The following is a 13,707-nucleotide window of genomic DNA, read 5'->3' as shown; positions in this document are numbered from 1 at the left end:
AAGGTGATGTGGCTTTTCTACCTCCCTTCACCTCACATATTAGATTATATCATATACCTAATGAAGCACCTAGGTAATATGACCATTCTCTACTGCCAGATCTCTGCATACTTGGACCATTGGGCTATAGATGTGAGCTTGTTTGTTAATTGAATTGACTCTTTTCTTCTCCCTGAGCCTTTATAATGGGGTGATGTGGCATATTGCCAAGCCTAATCCTTAGGCAATATGACTCTACTCTTGTTTCCAAACCATGCCCATGAAAAGGAATTTTGACATAATGCAGGGCTCAGGAACCAGATGGCGTTCCTCTTCTACCTGGTTCCTGCATATAGAGAGACTTATGGCATATTTCTGGGCCCTCCATCCTGATAATGTATCTCTCCTTCCTGTGCCAGAGTGACAGAAAGTATTTTTACACATCGTGGACCTATTCTGCAGGTGTTTTTGCTCTCATCACTTTTCTGGTTTTTTTTTTTCCACTTGGGATTGTGTCACATTGCTGAGCCCAGCACCCAGTTAATGTAACCCTAATTACTGTACCTTCCCTAGAGAGGGCATTGTGACATATTGCTTGGTACAGCACCTAAATTGTGCTACCTCCCTGCCAAGTTTTGTGTCTTACAAATGGGATTATGAAATTTACACTGCTTCAGCTCACAGGCAAGATGATCAAACTTAAATTGGGATTCCACCAATAAGAGATATGTTGCATCTCATTGCTACACTTGCAACAATAGGTAAGCTTATGAATTGTGTGTTTTTACAAAGCCCACAGAAGGTGACAACATTAACTTCGGTGGTACACAGAATTTCATAACAGGGTCCAGCAAAAAGTTAAGATTGTGACTCTTGATAACACACACAGATGAGGGCAAATTTGTCACCATTCCATATTTACAAAGCCCAGTGTGGAAGTCCTTAGTCTAACAAGTAAATAAATTACAAAGGTGAAATTGTGACATTCATATATGGATCTTGCTATAGGTAAGATGATGATTCATTTCTGGACCCAGATCACAGGCATAATAGCTCTTTTATCTGAAACCAACCTATAAGATAGATGTTAACTATCATAACTGGGTTTGTGGCAATATGTAAGATTGTGAGTCAATATGAGCATGTAGGCCTCAAAGCGGTTTCCAACTCTCATAAATGTTGCATAAAGCCGTTGAATGCTTGACAGGATTTCATGCAGTCCCCCAGAACACACAGTATATTGTAACTGTAATTTACACAGAAAGTTAACAAAATGAGGAGATCATGTTATATTGCTATGTTTAGTAACAAGGGATGGAGACTTTTTGGCTTAAATTCTTTCCCATGGGTGCATTGGGAAATATCGCTGTCTTAGAATTTTAATAATGTGACTTTTCAGTTTGGACCCTGCAAACAGGGAATATTATAACCTATCTTTTGGCGTATCATCTAGGTAATGTGTCTCTCCTGCCAGTGTTCTCCCCACCGGTGACACTGTGACATATAGCTTGATATAGCATCTAGGTAATGTGACTCTTCTCTCCTCCCTGGATGCTGCCTACTGAAGAAATTGTGACATACCCATGAGTGCAAGTCCTAGGTGATGTGACTCTTCTCTTTGTCCAGAACTCTGCCAAAGAGATAATTATAACACTGCTGATGCCAGCAACTAGAAAATGTAAATATCCACTATTTGTTAACCCTGTATCTAGTGAGGATGATGACATATATTTTGAGACTTTACCCAGGTAATATGACTCTTCTAACATGGTCTTGCCTGCAAAGGAGATTATAATGTATGCCTGGCTCAGTACACAGATGATATGGCTCTTCTATCTTGTCTCTGTCCGAACATGAAGTTGTGACATATACCTGGGTTCAGCTCATATATATAATAATAACTCTTATAGCTAGACCCAGCCAGGGATGATATTTCAACTATCATAGCTAGTCTTGTGGCCATGGGTAAAGACCTAGGTCTCCCACCTGCAAGTATTCACAGAAAAATATGCTACTTAGGCATATTATATGAAGCCTGAGTGGTACCAAAAGTGTGATAACAGACACCAGCAGCCAGGGGCTATTGTGACTCTTGGATCTACACCAGATGACACAATTGTGATTCTCACAAATAAACAGAGCCTGTCAATGAGGTACTAAATCTCACATACATAAGCAGTCAAAGTTAAAAGTTGTTGTTCTCATACATGAATCTGATCTATGGGTAGTTTGGTGATGTTTCAACCATAATTCAGCCTACCTGTAGTGTTTTGACTCATCTCTTGGAACCCAGTCTTCAATTGGGGTTCTTATACGTGGATATTGCCCATTGTTGAGATTCTGATGCCTGTACTTTGACTCAGATATTAGGAGATTTTGACTCCCATACCAGAAGCCAGGACTTGTGTGGGACTGTAAAACTTATTTCAGAACATTTTCGAGTGTGTAATTGAGAAGTGTGACTTTGTCCAGCATCTGAGTGTTTTGACTCTCTTTGTAGGCCCAGACCACTGTAGAACACATTGTTTGGCAATGTGACAGAGGGCACTTTTTCATAGTACTGGGACAAGCACCCAGCTGATGTTAAATATTGGCCTGAACCCTGCCTACAAGGAGCATTGTGACTTTTATCAAGGGCCATCATGTAAGTGATATTAATTCCTTCTACTACCTTTGCCTGGCACTTAGGGTGCATTGTGACCCATAACTGGTAACTCAACCCAGTTGATGTGACTCTTCTTGGGGAGGGCTCTGCCAGTTGGAAGCTTTGTAACATATCACTTGGCTCAGCACCTAGGTGGGATTTCTTCTCTTTTGCCTGGGCCCTGACCACAAGATAGATTGTGACACAGTACTAAACCCAGCACCAAGGTGAGGTCATTCTCCTGCACTGTCCTGCACACAGGGGGAGTTCTGACATATATCCAGGCCAATTGCCTAGGTGAAATTTGTCTTTTGTCCTACCTAAGTCCTGTCCAGAGGGGGGATTTAGATATATCACTGAAACCAGCATCCTGGTGATATGACTCATCTTCCAGAGTCCTGCCCACAAAGTGCATTGTAGTAATTCACTAGACCAGCACCCACTCAGCTGATGTGACTTTCCTTTCTTCTCCCAGAACACAGGTGATATTAAGCCATACACCTAAGACCAGATCAAAGGCCTAGTAAAGACTCTTGTACCTGGAGCCAAGACAGGAACAGCATGGTGACCTCATCCCTGAACATTTCCGCAGGTGTTACTGTGACATTTGCTTTGGCCCAGCTCCTGAGTGATTTAATAATTCTGCCTAATTATAGCCCACAGTTGACATTTTGACATGCACCTTGCTAGGAACTTTGGTGATTTGACTCTCGTGTCTTCACAATGTCCTCAGAAGGGATCATAACATATATCTGGACACATAGTCTAGGTTATATGACTCTCCTCTCCTGCCTCAACCCTGCTTCTAGTGAAGAGTGTAGCATTTCTAAGCTCTGCATCCAAATTACGAGTCTCTTGCCTAGGCCATTTCAACAAGAGGCATTGTGATTTATCTCTAGGCCCACAATTTATGTGATATACCTCTCCTGCCTGGACACTCTCCAAAAGGGGCATTATGCCATAGAGCTGGGCCTAGAACCCCAGGTTTGTGACTTTTCTGCCCACAAAGATAATATTTCTGGCTTAGGATTCAGGTGTTGTGATTGTCCTGCCTGTTTAGTAACCACAGGAGGTGATGATGACATATACCTAGGCACAGCTCAAAGACAAGGTAATAAGTCTCATATGTACACTCAGCCAATCAGAGAAATGTTGACTCTCATAATTAGGATTAGGGATGTAAGTGATGTAAAGCATGTCCTTCTGGTTAAAAGATCACAAAAATATTACAACCATCACACATACTTTATAAGATCCTTGGATTTTATAGTGAATGTCATAACAAGGCCAAGCACCCAGCGGAAATTGTTAGTCTTATGTGTACTCCAAGCTGACAGTAAAGAATTTCACCATTACAGATAGTTGAAGGCAACTGTCTTACATGAAAGCAGGACGTGTGTGATACTGTTAATCTAATCCTCAGAATTTCTTGTTTTTCTTTATTTTATTTTATTATACTTTAAGTTTTAAGGTACATGTGCACAATGTGCAGGTTAGTTACATATCTATACACGTGCCATGCTGGTGTGCTGCACCAATTAACTCATCATTTAGCATTAGGTATATCTCCCAGTCCTATCCCTCCCCCCTCCCCCCAGCCCACAACAGTCCCCAGAGTGTGATGTTCCACTTCCTGTGTCCATGTGATCTCATTGTTCAATTCCCATCTATGAGTGAGAACATGCGGTGTTTGGTTTTTTGTTCTTGCTATAGTTTACTAAGAATGATGATTTCCAATTTCATCCAGGTCCCTACAAAGGACATGAACTCATCATTTTTTATGGCTGCCTAGTATTCCATGGTGTATACGTGCTACATTTTCTTAATCCAGTCTATCATTGTTGGACATTTGGGTTGGTTCCAAGTCTTTGCTATTGTGAATAGTGCTGCAATAAACATATGTGTGCATGTGTCTTTATAGCAGCATGATTTAGAGTCCTTTGGGTATATACCCAGTAATGGGATAGCTGGGTCAAATGGTATTTCTAGTTCTAGATCCCTGAGGAATCACCACACTGACTTCCACAATGGTTGAACTAGTTGACAGTCCCACCAACAGTGTAAAATTATTCCTATTTCTCCACATCCTCTTCTGCACCTGTTGTTTCTTGACTTTTTAATGATTGCCATTCTAACTGATGTGAGATGGTATCTCATTGTGGTTTTGATTTGCATTTCTCTGACGGCCAGTGATGGGGAGCATTGTTTCATGTGTTTTTTGTCTGCATAAATGTCTTCTTTTGAGAAGTGTCTGTTCATGTCCTTCGCCCACTTTTCAATGGGGTTGTTTTTTTTGTTCTTGTAAATTTGATTGAGTTCATTGTAGATTCTGGATGTTAGCGCTTTTTCAGATGAGTAGGTTGCAAAAATTTTCTCCCATTTTGTAGGTTGCCTGTTCACTCCAATGGTAGTTTCTTTTGCTGTGTGGAAGCTCTTAAGTTTAATTAGATCCCATTTGTCAATTTTGTCTTTTGTTGCCATTGCTTTTGGTGTTTTAGACATGAAGTCCTTGCCCATGCCTATGTCCTGAATGGTAGTGCCTAGGTTTTCTTCTACGGTTTTTATGGTTCTATATCTAACGTTTAAGTCTTTAATCCATCTTGAATCAATTTTTGTATAAGGTGTAAGGAAGGGATCCAGTTTCAGCTTTCTACATATGGCTAGCCAGTTTTCCCAGCACCATTTATTAAATAGGGAATGCTTTCCCCATTGCTTGTTTTTCTCACGTTTGTCAAAGTTCAGATAGTTGTAGATATGTGGCATTATTTGTGAGGGCTCTGTTCTGTTCCATTGATCTATATCTCTGTTTTGGTACCAGTACCATGCTGTTTTGGTCACTGTAGCCTTGTAGTATAGTTTGAAGTCAGGTAGTGTAATGCCGCCAGCTTTGTTCTTTTGGCTTAGGATTGACTTGTCGATGTGGGCTCTTTTTTGGTTCCATATGAACTTTAAAGTAGTTTTTTCCAAATCTGTGAAGAAAGTCATTGGTAGCTTGATGAGGATGACATTGAATCTATAAATTACCTTGCGGAGTATGGCCATTTTTATGATATTGATTCTTCCTACCCATGAGTACAGAATGTTCTTCCATTTCTTTGTATCCTCTTTTATTTCATTGAACAGTGGTTCATATTCCTCCTTGAAGAGGTCCTTCACATCCCTTGTAAGTTGGATTCCTAGGTATTTTATTCTCTTTGAAGCCATTGTGAATGGGAGTTCACTCATGATTTGGGTCTCTGTTTGTCTGTTATTGGTGTATAAGAATGCTTGTGATTTTGGTACATTGATTTTGTATCCTGAGACTTTGCTGAAGTTGCTTATTAGCTTAAGGAGATTTTGGGCTGAGACAATGGGGTTTCCTAGATATACAATCATGCCATTTGCAAACAGGGACAATTTGACTTCCTCTTTTCCTGATTGAATACCCTTTACTTCCTTCTCCTGCCAGAACTTCCAACACATCCCTGTCTTGTGCCAGTTTTCAAAGGGAATGCTTCCAGTTTTTGCCCATTCAGTATGATATTGGCTGTGGGTTTGTCATAGATAGCTCTTATTATTTTGAGATACATCCCATCAATACCTCATTTACTGAGAGTTGTTAGCACGTAGGGTTGTTGAATTTTGTCAAAGGCCTTTTCTGCATCTATTGAGATAATCATGTGGATTTTGTCTTTACTTCTGTTTATATGCAGGATTACATTAATTGACTTACATATATTGAACCAGGCTTGAATCCCAGGGATGAAGCCTACGACTCCCACTCTATAATCATGGGAGACTTTAACACCCTACTGTCAACATTAGACAGATGAACGAGACAGAAAGTTAACAAGGATATCCAGGAATTGAACTCAGCTCTGCACCAAGTGGACCTAATAGACATCTACAGAACTCTCCATCCCAAATCAACAGTATATACATTCTTTCAGCACCACACCACACCTATTCAAAAATTGACCACATAGTTGAAAGTAAAGCTCTCCTCAGCAAATGTGAAAGAACAGAAATTATAACAAACTGTCTCTCAGACCACAGTGCAATCAAACTAGAACTCAGGATTAAGGAGCTCACTCAAAACCGCTCAACTACATGGAAGCTGAACAACCTGCTCCTGAATGACTACTGGGTACATAATGAAATGAAGGCAGACATAAAGATGTTTTTTGAAACCAACGAGAACAAAGACACAACATACCAGAATCTCTGAGACACATTCAAAGCAGTGCGTAGAGGGAAATTTAGAGCACTAAATGTCCACAAGAGAAAGCAGGAAAATCCAAAATTGACACCCTAACATCACAATTAAAAGAACTTTAAAAGCAAGAGCAAACACATTCAAAAGCTAGCAGAAGGCAAGAAATAACTAAGATCAGTGCAGAACTGAAGGAAATAGAGACACAAAAAACCCTTTAAAAAATTAATGAATCCAGGAGCTGGTTTTTTGAAAGGATCAACAAAATCAATAGACTGCTAGCAAGAATAATAAAGAAGAAAAGAGAGAAGAATCAAATAGACACAATAGAAAATGATGAAGGGGATATCACCACCGATCCCACAGAAATACAAACTGTCATCAGAGGACACTACAAACATCTCTATGCAAATAAACTAGAAAATCTATAAGAAATGGATAAATTCCTCGATTCATACACCCTCCCAAGACTAAACCAGGAAGAATTTGAATCTCTGAATAGACCAATAACAGGCTCTGAAATTGTGGCAATAATCAATTGCTTACCAACCAAAAAGAGCCCAGGACCAGACGGATTCATGGCTGAATTCTACCAGAGGTATAAGGAGGGACTGGTACCATTCCTTCTGAAACTATTCCAATCAATAGCAAAAGAGGGAATCCTCCCTAACTCATTTTATGAGGCCAGCATCATGTTGATAACAAAGTTGGGCAGAGACACAACCAAAAAAGAGAATTTTAGACCAATATCCTTGATGAACATTGATGCAAAAATCCTCAATAAAATACTGGCAAACTGAATCCAGCAGCACATCAAAAACTTATCTACCATGATCAAGTGGGCTTCATCCCTGGAATTTCATTTTATCATGACTGTGATATGATTCTTCATCAAGCACCTGTGTGATTTCACTCTTCAGACTGGTTCCAGCCTACAACGGGAATTTTGATATCTACCTGGGCCAATATTGAAGTGATGTGACTTTTCTGCCTGGATCCTGCTCTCAGTAAGAATTTTGATGTCACTGGATCCAGCACCCAGATGATGTTACGTTATTGCCTGCACCATGCCTACAAACATCATATTGACATATCGCTGTGTCAATCAGTTACAAGATCTAACTCTCCTCTCTGGAATGGGCCCTACACACAGGGCAGGATAGTGGCATACACCTTGGCCAGGCACACAGGTAATAATACTATTTTGCCAAGGCCATCACCAAAAGAGGGCATTTTGAAATATCACAGGGCCCATCAGGGAGGTGATATGGCTTTTCTGCTTGGGATCTGCCCACTTGAATAATGACATATTGCTAGGCCAAGCACAATGGTACTCTTTTGCCAGGGCCATGTTTAAGGAAGGCTTTGTGACATATCTCTGGGCCTGTCAGCTAGGTGATATGACTTCCTGCTTGGACCTGTCCACTTGGTACTTTGTAACATAAGGGTGGAACCTGCACCTAGGTGATGTAACTCTCCAGCCTGGGTCCTTTTCTAAGGAGGACTTGTGAATATCTAAGAACCCAGGACCAGGAAATGTGGCTCTTCACCATCACTTCTGCCATCATTTCTGCCTATGTATTAAATTGGGACGTAAACATAAAAAAGCACCTAAGTGTGATATGATTCTCTTTTTTTACCTGAGCACTGTCTACTGATGACTTTAGGTCATATCTCTGAGCCCATGTCACAAATGATGTGACTCTCTCTTGTCTGGGTCTTTACAATGGAAAGATTATGATATGTTGATGACCCAGCACTTAGGAAATGTGAGTCTTGGTTTGTTGCTGAAAAAATAAAAAACACCCACAAACAGGACTTTTTCAGTATTTCAGGGCTCAGCATTGGGATGATGTTGCTGCTCTGCCTAGGTCATGCATAAAGAAGAGATTACAGCATACTGCTCTGTTCTGCACCCTAATGATGTGTGATTCTCCTGCCTGTGCTAGAGCCAGATAAAGTGTTTTGACAAATTTTTGATTGATTGTGAAGGTGTTTTGGCTCTCATCACATTGCTGAATTTTTTTCCAAGTGTGGCTGTATCATACTGCTGATTCCAGCCCTTAGTTAATGTGACCATCTTTCCTAGGCCCTGCCTAGGGAGGGCACTTTTATATTGCTTGAAGCAGGACATAAGAGATGTTAACGTTCTGCTTAGATTTTTGCCCACAAATAGGATTATGACATACACTTTCCTTCAGCTCAAAAACATGATGATTAAGCTTACATTGGAATTCAGCTAAAAGGAGATATTTTGACGCTCACCATAGCTTTGGGATAATAGGTAAGGTCTTTCATTTCATATTTGTGTAAAGCTCACAGAAGTTTACAACACTAACTCATATCATAAAAACTTACGTGGTACAGACAGTTTAATAATACAGCCCAGCAAAAAATTTAAGATTGTAACTCTCAGCTACACACTCAGTTGAAAGCATAAGTTTTTCACATCCTGCATTTATGAAGCCCATTGTTGAAGTCCTGAGTCTAAAACGTGAATACAGAAGAAAGCAGGAATTCTGACTTTCATAACTGAATCTGACCACAGGTGGGATGGTGACTCACTTCTGGACCCAGCTCACAGGCATAATAGTGCTCTCATCCCTGAAGCCATCCTATAGGAGAAACATTAACTGTCATACCTGGGTTTAGGGCAATATGAAAGATTGAGTCTATATAAACATCTAGGCCTCAAGGAGGTTTGGAAGTCTCATATATTTTGTATAAAGTTCTCAGATGTAATAGAAAGTGTCATACAATGGCCAGCAAACAGGATAGATTGTGATTCTCATATACACAACTAGCTAACCATTAATGTTGTCACCCTTAAAGATGAGGAGATTGTCTCATATCCCTCAGCCTAGTACCTCTGGGTTGAAACATTTTTGGTTTAATTCCTTTTTGTAAGGCATTGTTATATATCAGTAGGTCAGAATCATGATAATGCGACTCTTCTGCCTGGGATCTGCAAACAGAGGATACTTTTACATACCTCTGGGCCTGTTGGCTAGGTTTTATCTCTCCCCTGCCAGTGCCATGTTCATGGGGGACACTGTGACATACTGCTAGATATGGCATCTAGGTAATGTGACTCTCATCTCCTGCCTGCATCCTGCCAACTGAAGAAATTGTGACCTATCACTAAGTGAAAACCTATGTGACATGACTCTACCTTTTGTCCTGGACTCTGCCAAGGGAGGAAATCATTATATATTTCTGATCCCAGCACCCAGGTAGTGTGATTCTCTTTTATTTTCTTTATACCTGTCTAAACTGGGCATGGTGGCACATCACTTGAGTCTGTACCCAGGTGATAGAGCTCTTCTGCCTGGTTTCTGCCCACATGTTAGATGGTGTCATATAAGTTGGGAAGTACTTAGCTTCCACTATAACGGATAGATTCTTGATAGATACGGGGATGTTAATGTTTATTGATGTAAAATTTGAAACATAATCAATATTTGGGCTAGTTTTTTCATGCGGGGAGAAGCATGCCAGATATTAGAGAAGTTCTTTGGGTCACCTTGGACTCAGAAGTGAGGGGGCTATTCCTAGTTTTATTACTAGGGCAGTTATTATTATTAAGGATAAACCTGATTAATAGCATTTATTGTTGTTCATTGACTGGAGGAAAGGTTATTGGAAATGAAACCTATCATGAGAATTATAGATGTGGTTTTATGTGTAAAGAAATGTTTTCTGGCTGATTCTGTAGAGCAGAAGTTTACTTTTTTAATTAATATTGAGGTAAAAGCTATTTTATTTATTTCTAGTCCTGTTCAGATGAGAAATCAGTGTAAGCCTAGCATTGAGATAAGAGTTTCTGTGAAAATATTAATGAAGATAATAAGTTGAACTAATAGATTAATTAGTATCGGAATGGTATAATGAGCATTTTTAGAATGTGGGCCTGATAGCCTATTTAGATGACCTTACTTTAGGTTGTGCTGTAATAGGTAGCACAGAGAATTTTGGATTCTCATGGGTAGGCTCAATTCCTATAGTTCTAGAAATAAGAGGATTTTAATGCCTATTGTTTACTCTATCAAAGTAATTCTTTTGTCAGACATATCTTATTTGTTTGGGGTTTAATACTGGAAATTAGGAAAGGCATTGCAATATATGAGATGCAGAATGCTGGTATAAGTGATAGAAAATTTTTTATAGAAAATGTATGAGTTGTTCTTAGTTAAATCAGGGGTATTCTGTTCCAATTTATAAAAACAGGGTGGTTAAAAGCAGGGTCTTGGTAATAAAATTTGTGATATAGAGTGCTGATGAATGTATATTATATTTCTCCTAGGAAAATAGCAGCAGTTAGTGCATTTTTATGATCATATTCATGTATTCTGCTATAAGAAAGAGGACAAATGAACCTGCGGCATATTTGACATTGAAGCTTGAGAGTAACTCTGATTCTCCTTCTGTTAGGTCAAAAGGGGCTCGGAAAGTTTCTTCTAGTGTGGAGATAAATCATATTATGGCTAGGGGTCATAATGGTAGGAGCAGTCAGAGCAATTCTTGTGTTGTGATGAGTGCATATAAGCTAAATGAGACACTTATTATTAGAACTAATAACAGGATAATGGGTAGTGTGACCTCATATAAAATTGTCTGGGCCACAGCTGGTAATGCACTGATTAGTGCATAATTTGAATTAGCTGCTCATCCTGATCATAGAATAGATAGAAAACTAGGCTTCATGTAGCTAGTATAAATAGGAGGCCTGCATTAAAATTAAATAGAGGATCTGGTACAGGGAGGGGAGTCCACAAGAGGAGAGTGAAACAAAGGGCCAGAGTTGGAGAAATAATGTAAAGGGTAATAGTAGATGTTGAGGGATGTAAGGGTTCTTTGGTGAAAAGTTTTATTGGATCAACAAATGGTTGAAGCAGTCCATAGGGACCTACAGTGTTGGGTCCTTTGCACAGTTATATATAGCCTAAGAATTTTTTTTCAATGAATGTAAGGAATGCTGTAGCAATTAGAGTGCTAAAAATTAGGAGGAGGTTAATTATGGGCATGTTGTTAAGAAGAGGAGTTGAACCTATGATTATAAAGTTTAAAGTTTTATGAAACTGCCAGGCTCTGCCATTTTAACAAACCCTGTTCTTGAGTAGTGTGTGTGGTGATATGTTAGATTAAGATATCGTCATCTGTTGGGCAAGGGTGCTTTATGAAGTGAGTCCTATTTCTCTTGTCCTTTCATATTAGGAGAAACGTTAAATAGACAGAAACTGACCTGGGTTACACTGGTCTGAACTCAGATCACATAGGACTTTAATCCTTGAACAAAGGAATCCTTAACAGTGTCTGCACCATTAGGATGTCCTTATCCAACATGGAGGTTTTAAACTCTACTGTTGATATAGACTCTAGAATAGGATTATGCTGTTATCCCTAGGACAACTTATGTCATTGATCAAATTACTGGATCAATGTGTGTCAACTCGCTTAGACTACTGTAGTCTTAGTTTAGGTTGTGCAAAGGTTGAATTAGGCTCCGAGGTCACCTCAACCCAAATTTTGAATGCAGGGATAGTACACTAGGGCCTGCAGGCTCTTTTGAGGTTTTATTTGCATTAATGAATTAAAGCTCTATAGGATCTTCTCATCTTATTTGTTTATATCCGCCTCTTCATGGATAGATTATCAATTTCACTGATTAAAAGTGAGAGACAGCTGAACCCTCGTATGGTCATTCATACAAGTTCCTATTTAGGGAACAAGTAATTATGCTACTTTTGTACGTTCAGGATACCTTAGTCATTGAACATTTTTCACTGGTCAGTCTGCGCCTCTAATACTAGTAATGCTAGAGGTGATGCTTCTGTTAAACAGGCAGGGTAAGATTTGCTGAGTTCCTTTTAGCTTTTGCAATCTTTCCTCAAAGCATACCTGTGTTGGATTAACAGTATAAATAATAGGGTGCACATTATATCAATTACTAATATTTGGCTGTTAGCTGTCAGTGAACTATTCTGGTCTGATGTAAGCTTATGCAAAAAAAAATATTTTCATGTTACTTATATTAACATTATTGTTTATATTAAGTAATAGTTTAGTCCAATGTGATGTTAAAAGTTTAGTATGGTGATTAGAATTTAAGATAATTGGATGTTTAGCTTGAATGCTTTCTTAATTGGTGGCTGCTTTGGGACCAATTAAGGTGGTAATATTTTGTACTCTTTGTACAAAGGTTGTTTCCTGAGGTCTAAAGAGCTGTCCCAATTTAGAGTAACAGTTAAACTTACAGGGAGATTAAGTAATACTGTGAGTAAATTTAAAGTTGAACTAAGATTCTATCTTGGACAACCAGCTGTCACCAGGCTCAGTAGGCTTGTCACCGCTACTCATGAATTTTCCCATTCTATTTCCACATAGTTGGATGTGCTCTTTTAGCGTTTTTGAGTAGCTCTTCTGATTTTGGGGGACTTGGCTATTGTTCTCTGAGTAAAGTTATTTCTAGTTTACACATTATTCAGAATGTGTAAGGGCTTGTCTTTGCTTTTTAATGCTTTGCTCAGTTTTTTCATCTTTTCCTTATGGTACTACGACTGTTGTGCCAGGGTAAAAATTTATGTTGCCTATACTTTTTTTTCTAAGGTAAATGGTATGATTAAGATTGTTTGATAATATTTTTGGGGAGGTTTGGGGCTAGAGTTGGCTCAAAGTCATCAAGTTGTGATGAAATCTTCTGGGTGTAAGCCAGATGTTTTGGGTTAAACTACACTTTGGTTTGTCCAAGCACACTTTTCAGTATGCTTACTATTTTATGATGTATCTCTTCCATATGTGCACAGAGAGTTTTCAGTAATAGTAATTTCTATAATAATATTTGAGGAGGGTGACAGGTGGTATGTGCATACTTCAGGGCCTCATTCAACAAAGC

The 13,707-nt window shown here is 39.2% G+C and overlaps 1 protein-coding gene across 1 annotated transcript; it reads right to left on the bottom strand.

The window, feature by feature from the left end:
• Positions 1–11,911: 11,911 nt before the first annotated feature.
• On the bottom strand, positions 11,912–13,471 carry MTRNR2L17 (MTRNR2-like 17). Its single transcript, NM_001193643.1, has one exon. It carries the CDS (start codon positions 12,515–12,517, stop codon positions 12,440–12,442), a length of 78 nt encoding a protein of 25 aa, NP_001180572.1. The 5' UTR covers positions 12,518–13,471; the 3' UTR covers positions 11,912–12,439.
• Positions 13,472–13,707: the final 236 nt, after the last annotated feature.

This window comes from Pan troglodytes, chromosome Y (genome assembly GCF_028858775.2).
Source record: "Pan troglodytes isolate AG18354 chromosome Y, NHGRI_mPanTro3-v2.0_pri, whole genome shotgun sequence".
Taxonomy (NCBI): domain Eukaryota; kingdom Metazoa; phylum Chordata; class Mammalia; order Primates; family Hominidae; genus Pan; species Pan troglodytes.
The sequence above is the reverse complement of the archived record's forward strand: the minus strand, read 5'-3'. Positions and strand labels throughout refer to the sequence as shown.

Coding starts and splice junctions, on each gene's coding strand:
- MTRNR2L17 (NM_001193643.1), bottom strand. CDS start 12,517: ATGACCATACGAGGGTTCAGCTGTCTCTCACTTTTAATCAGTGAAATT.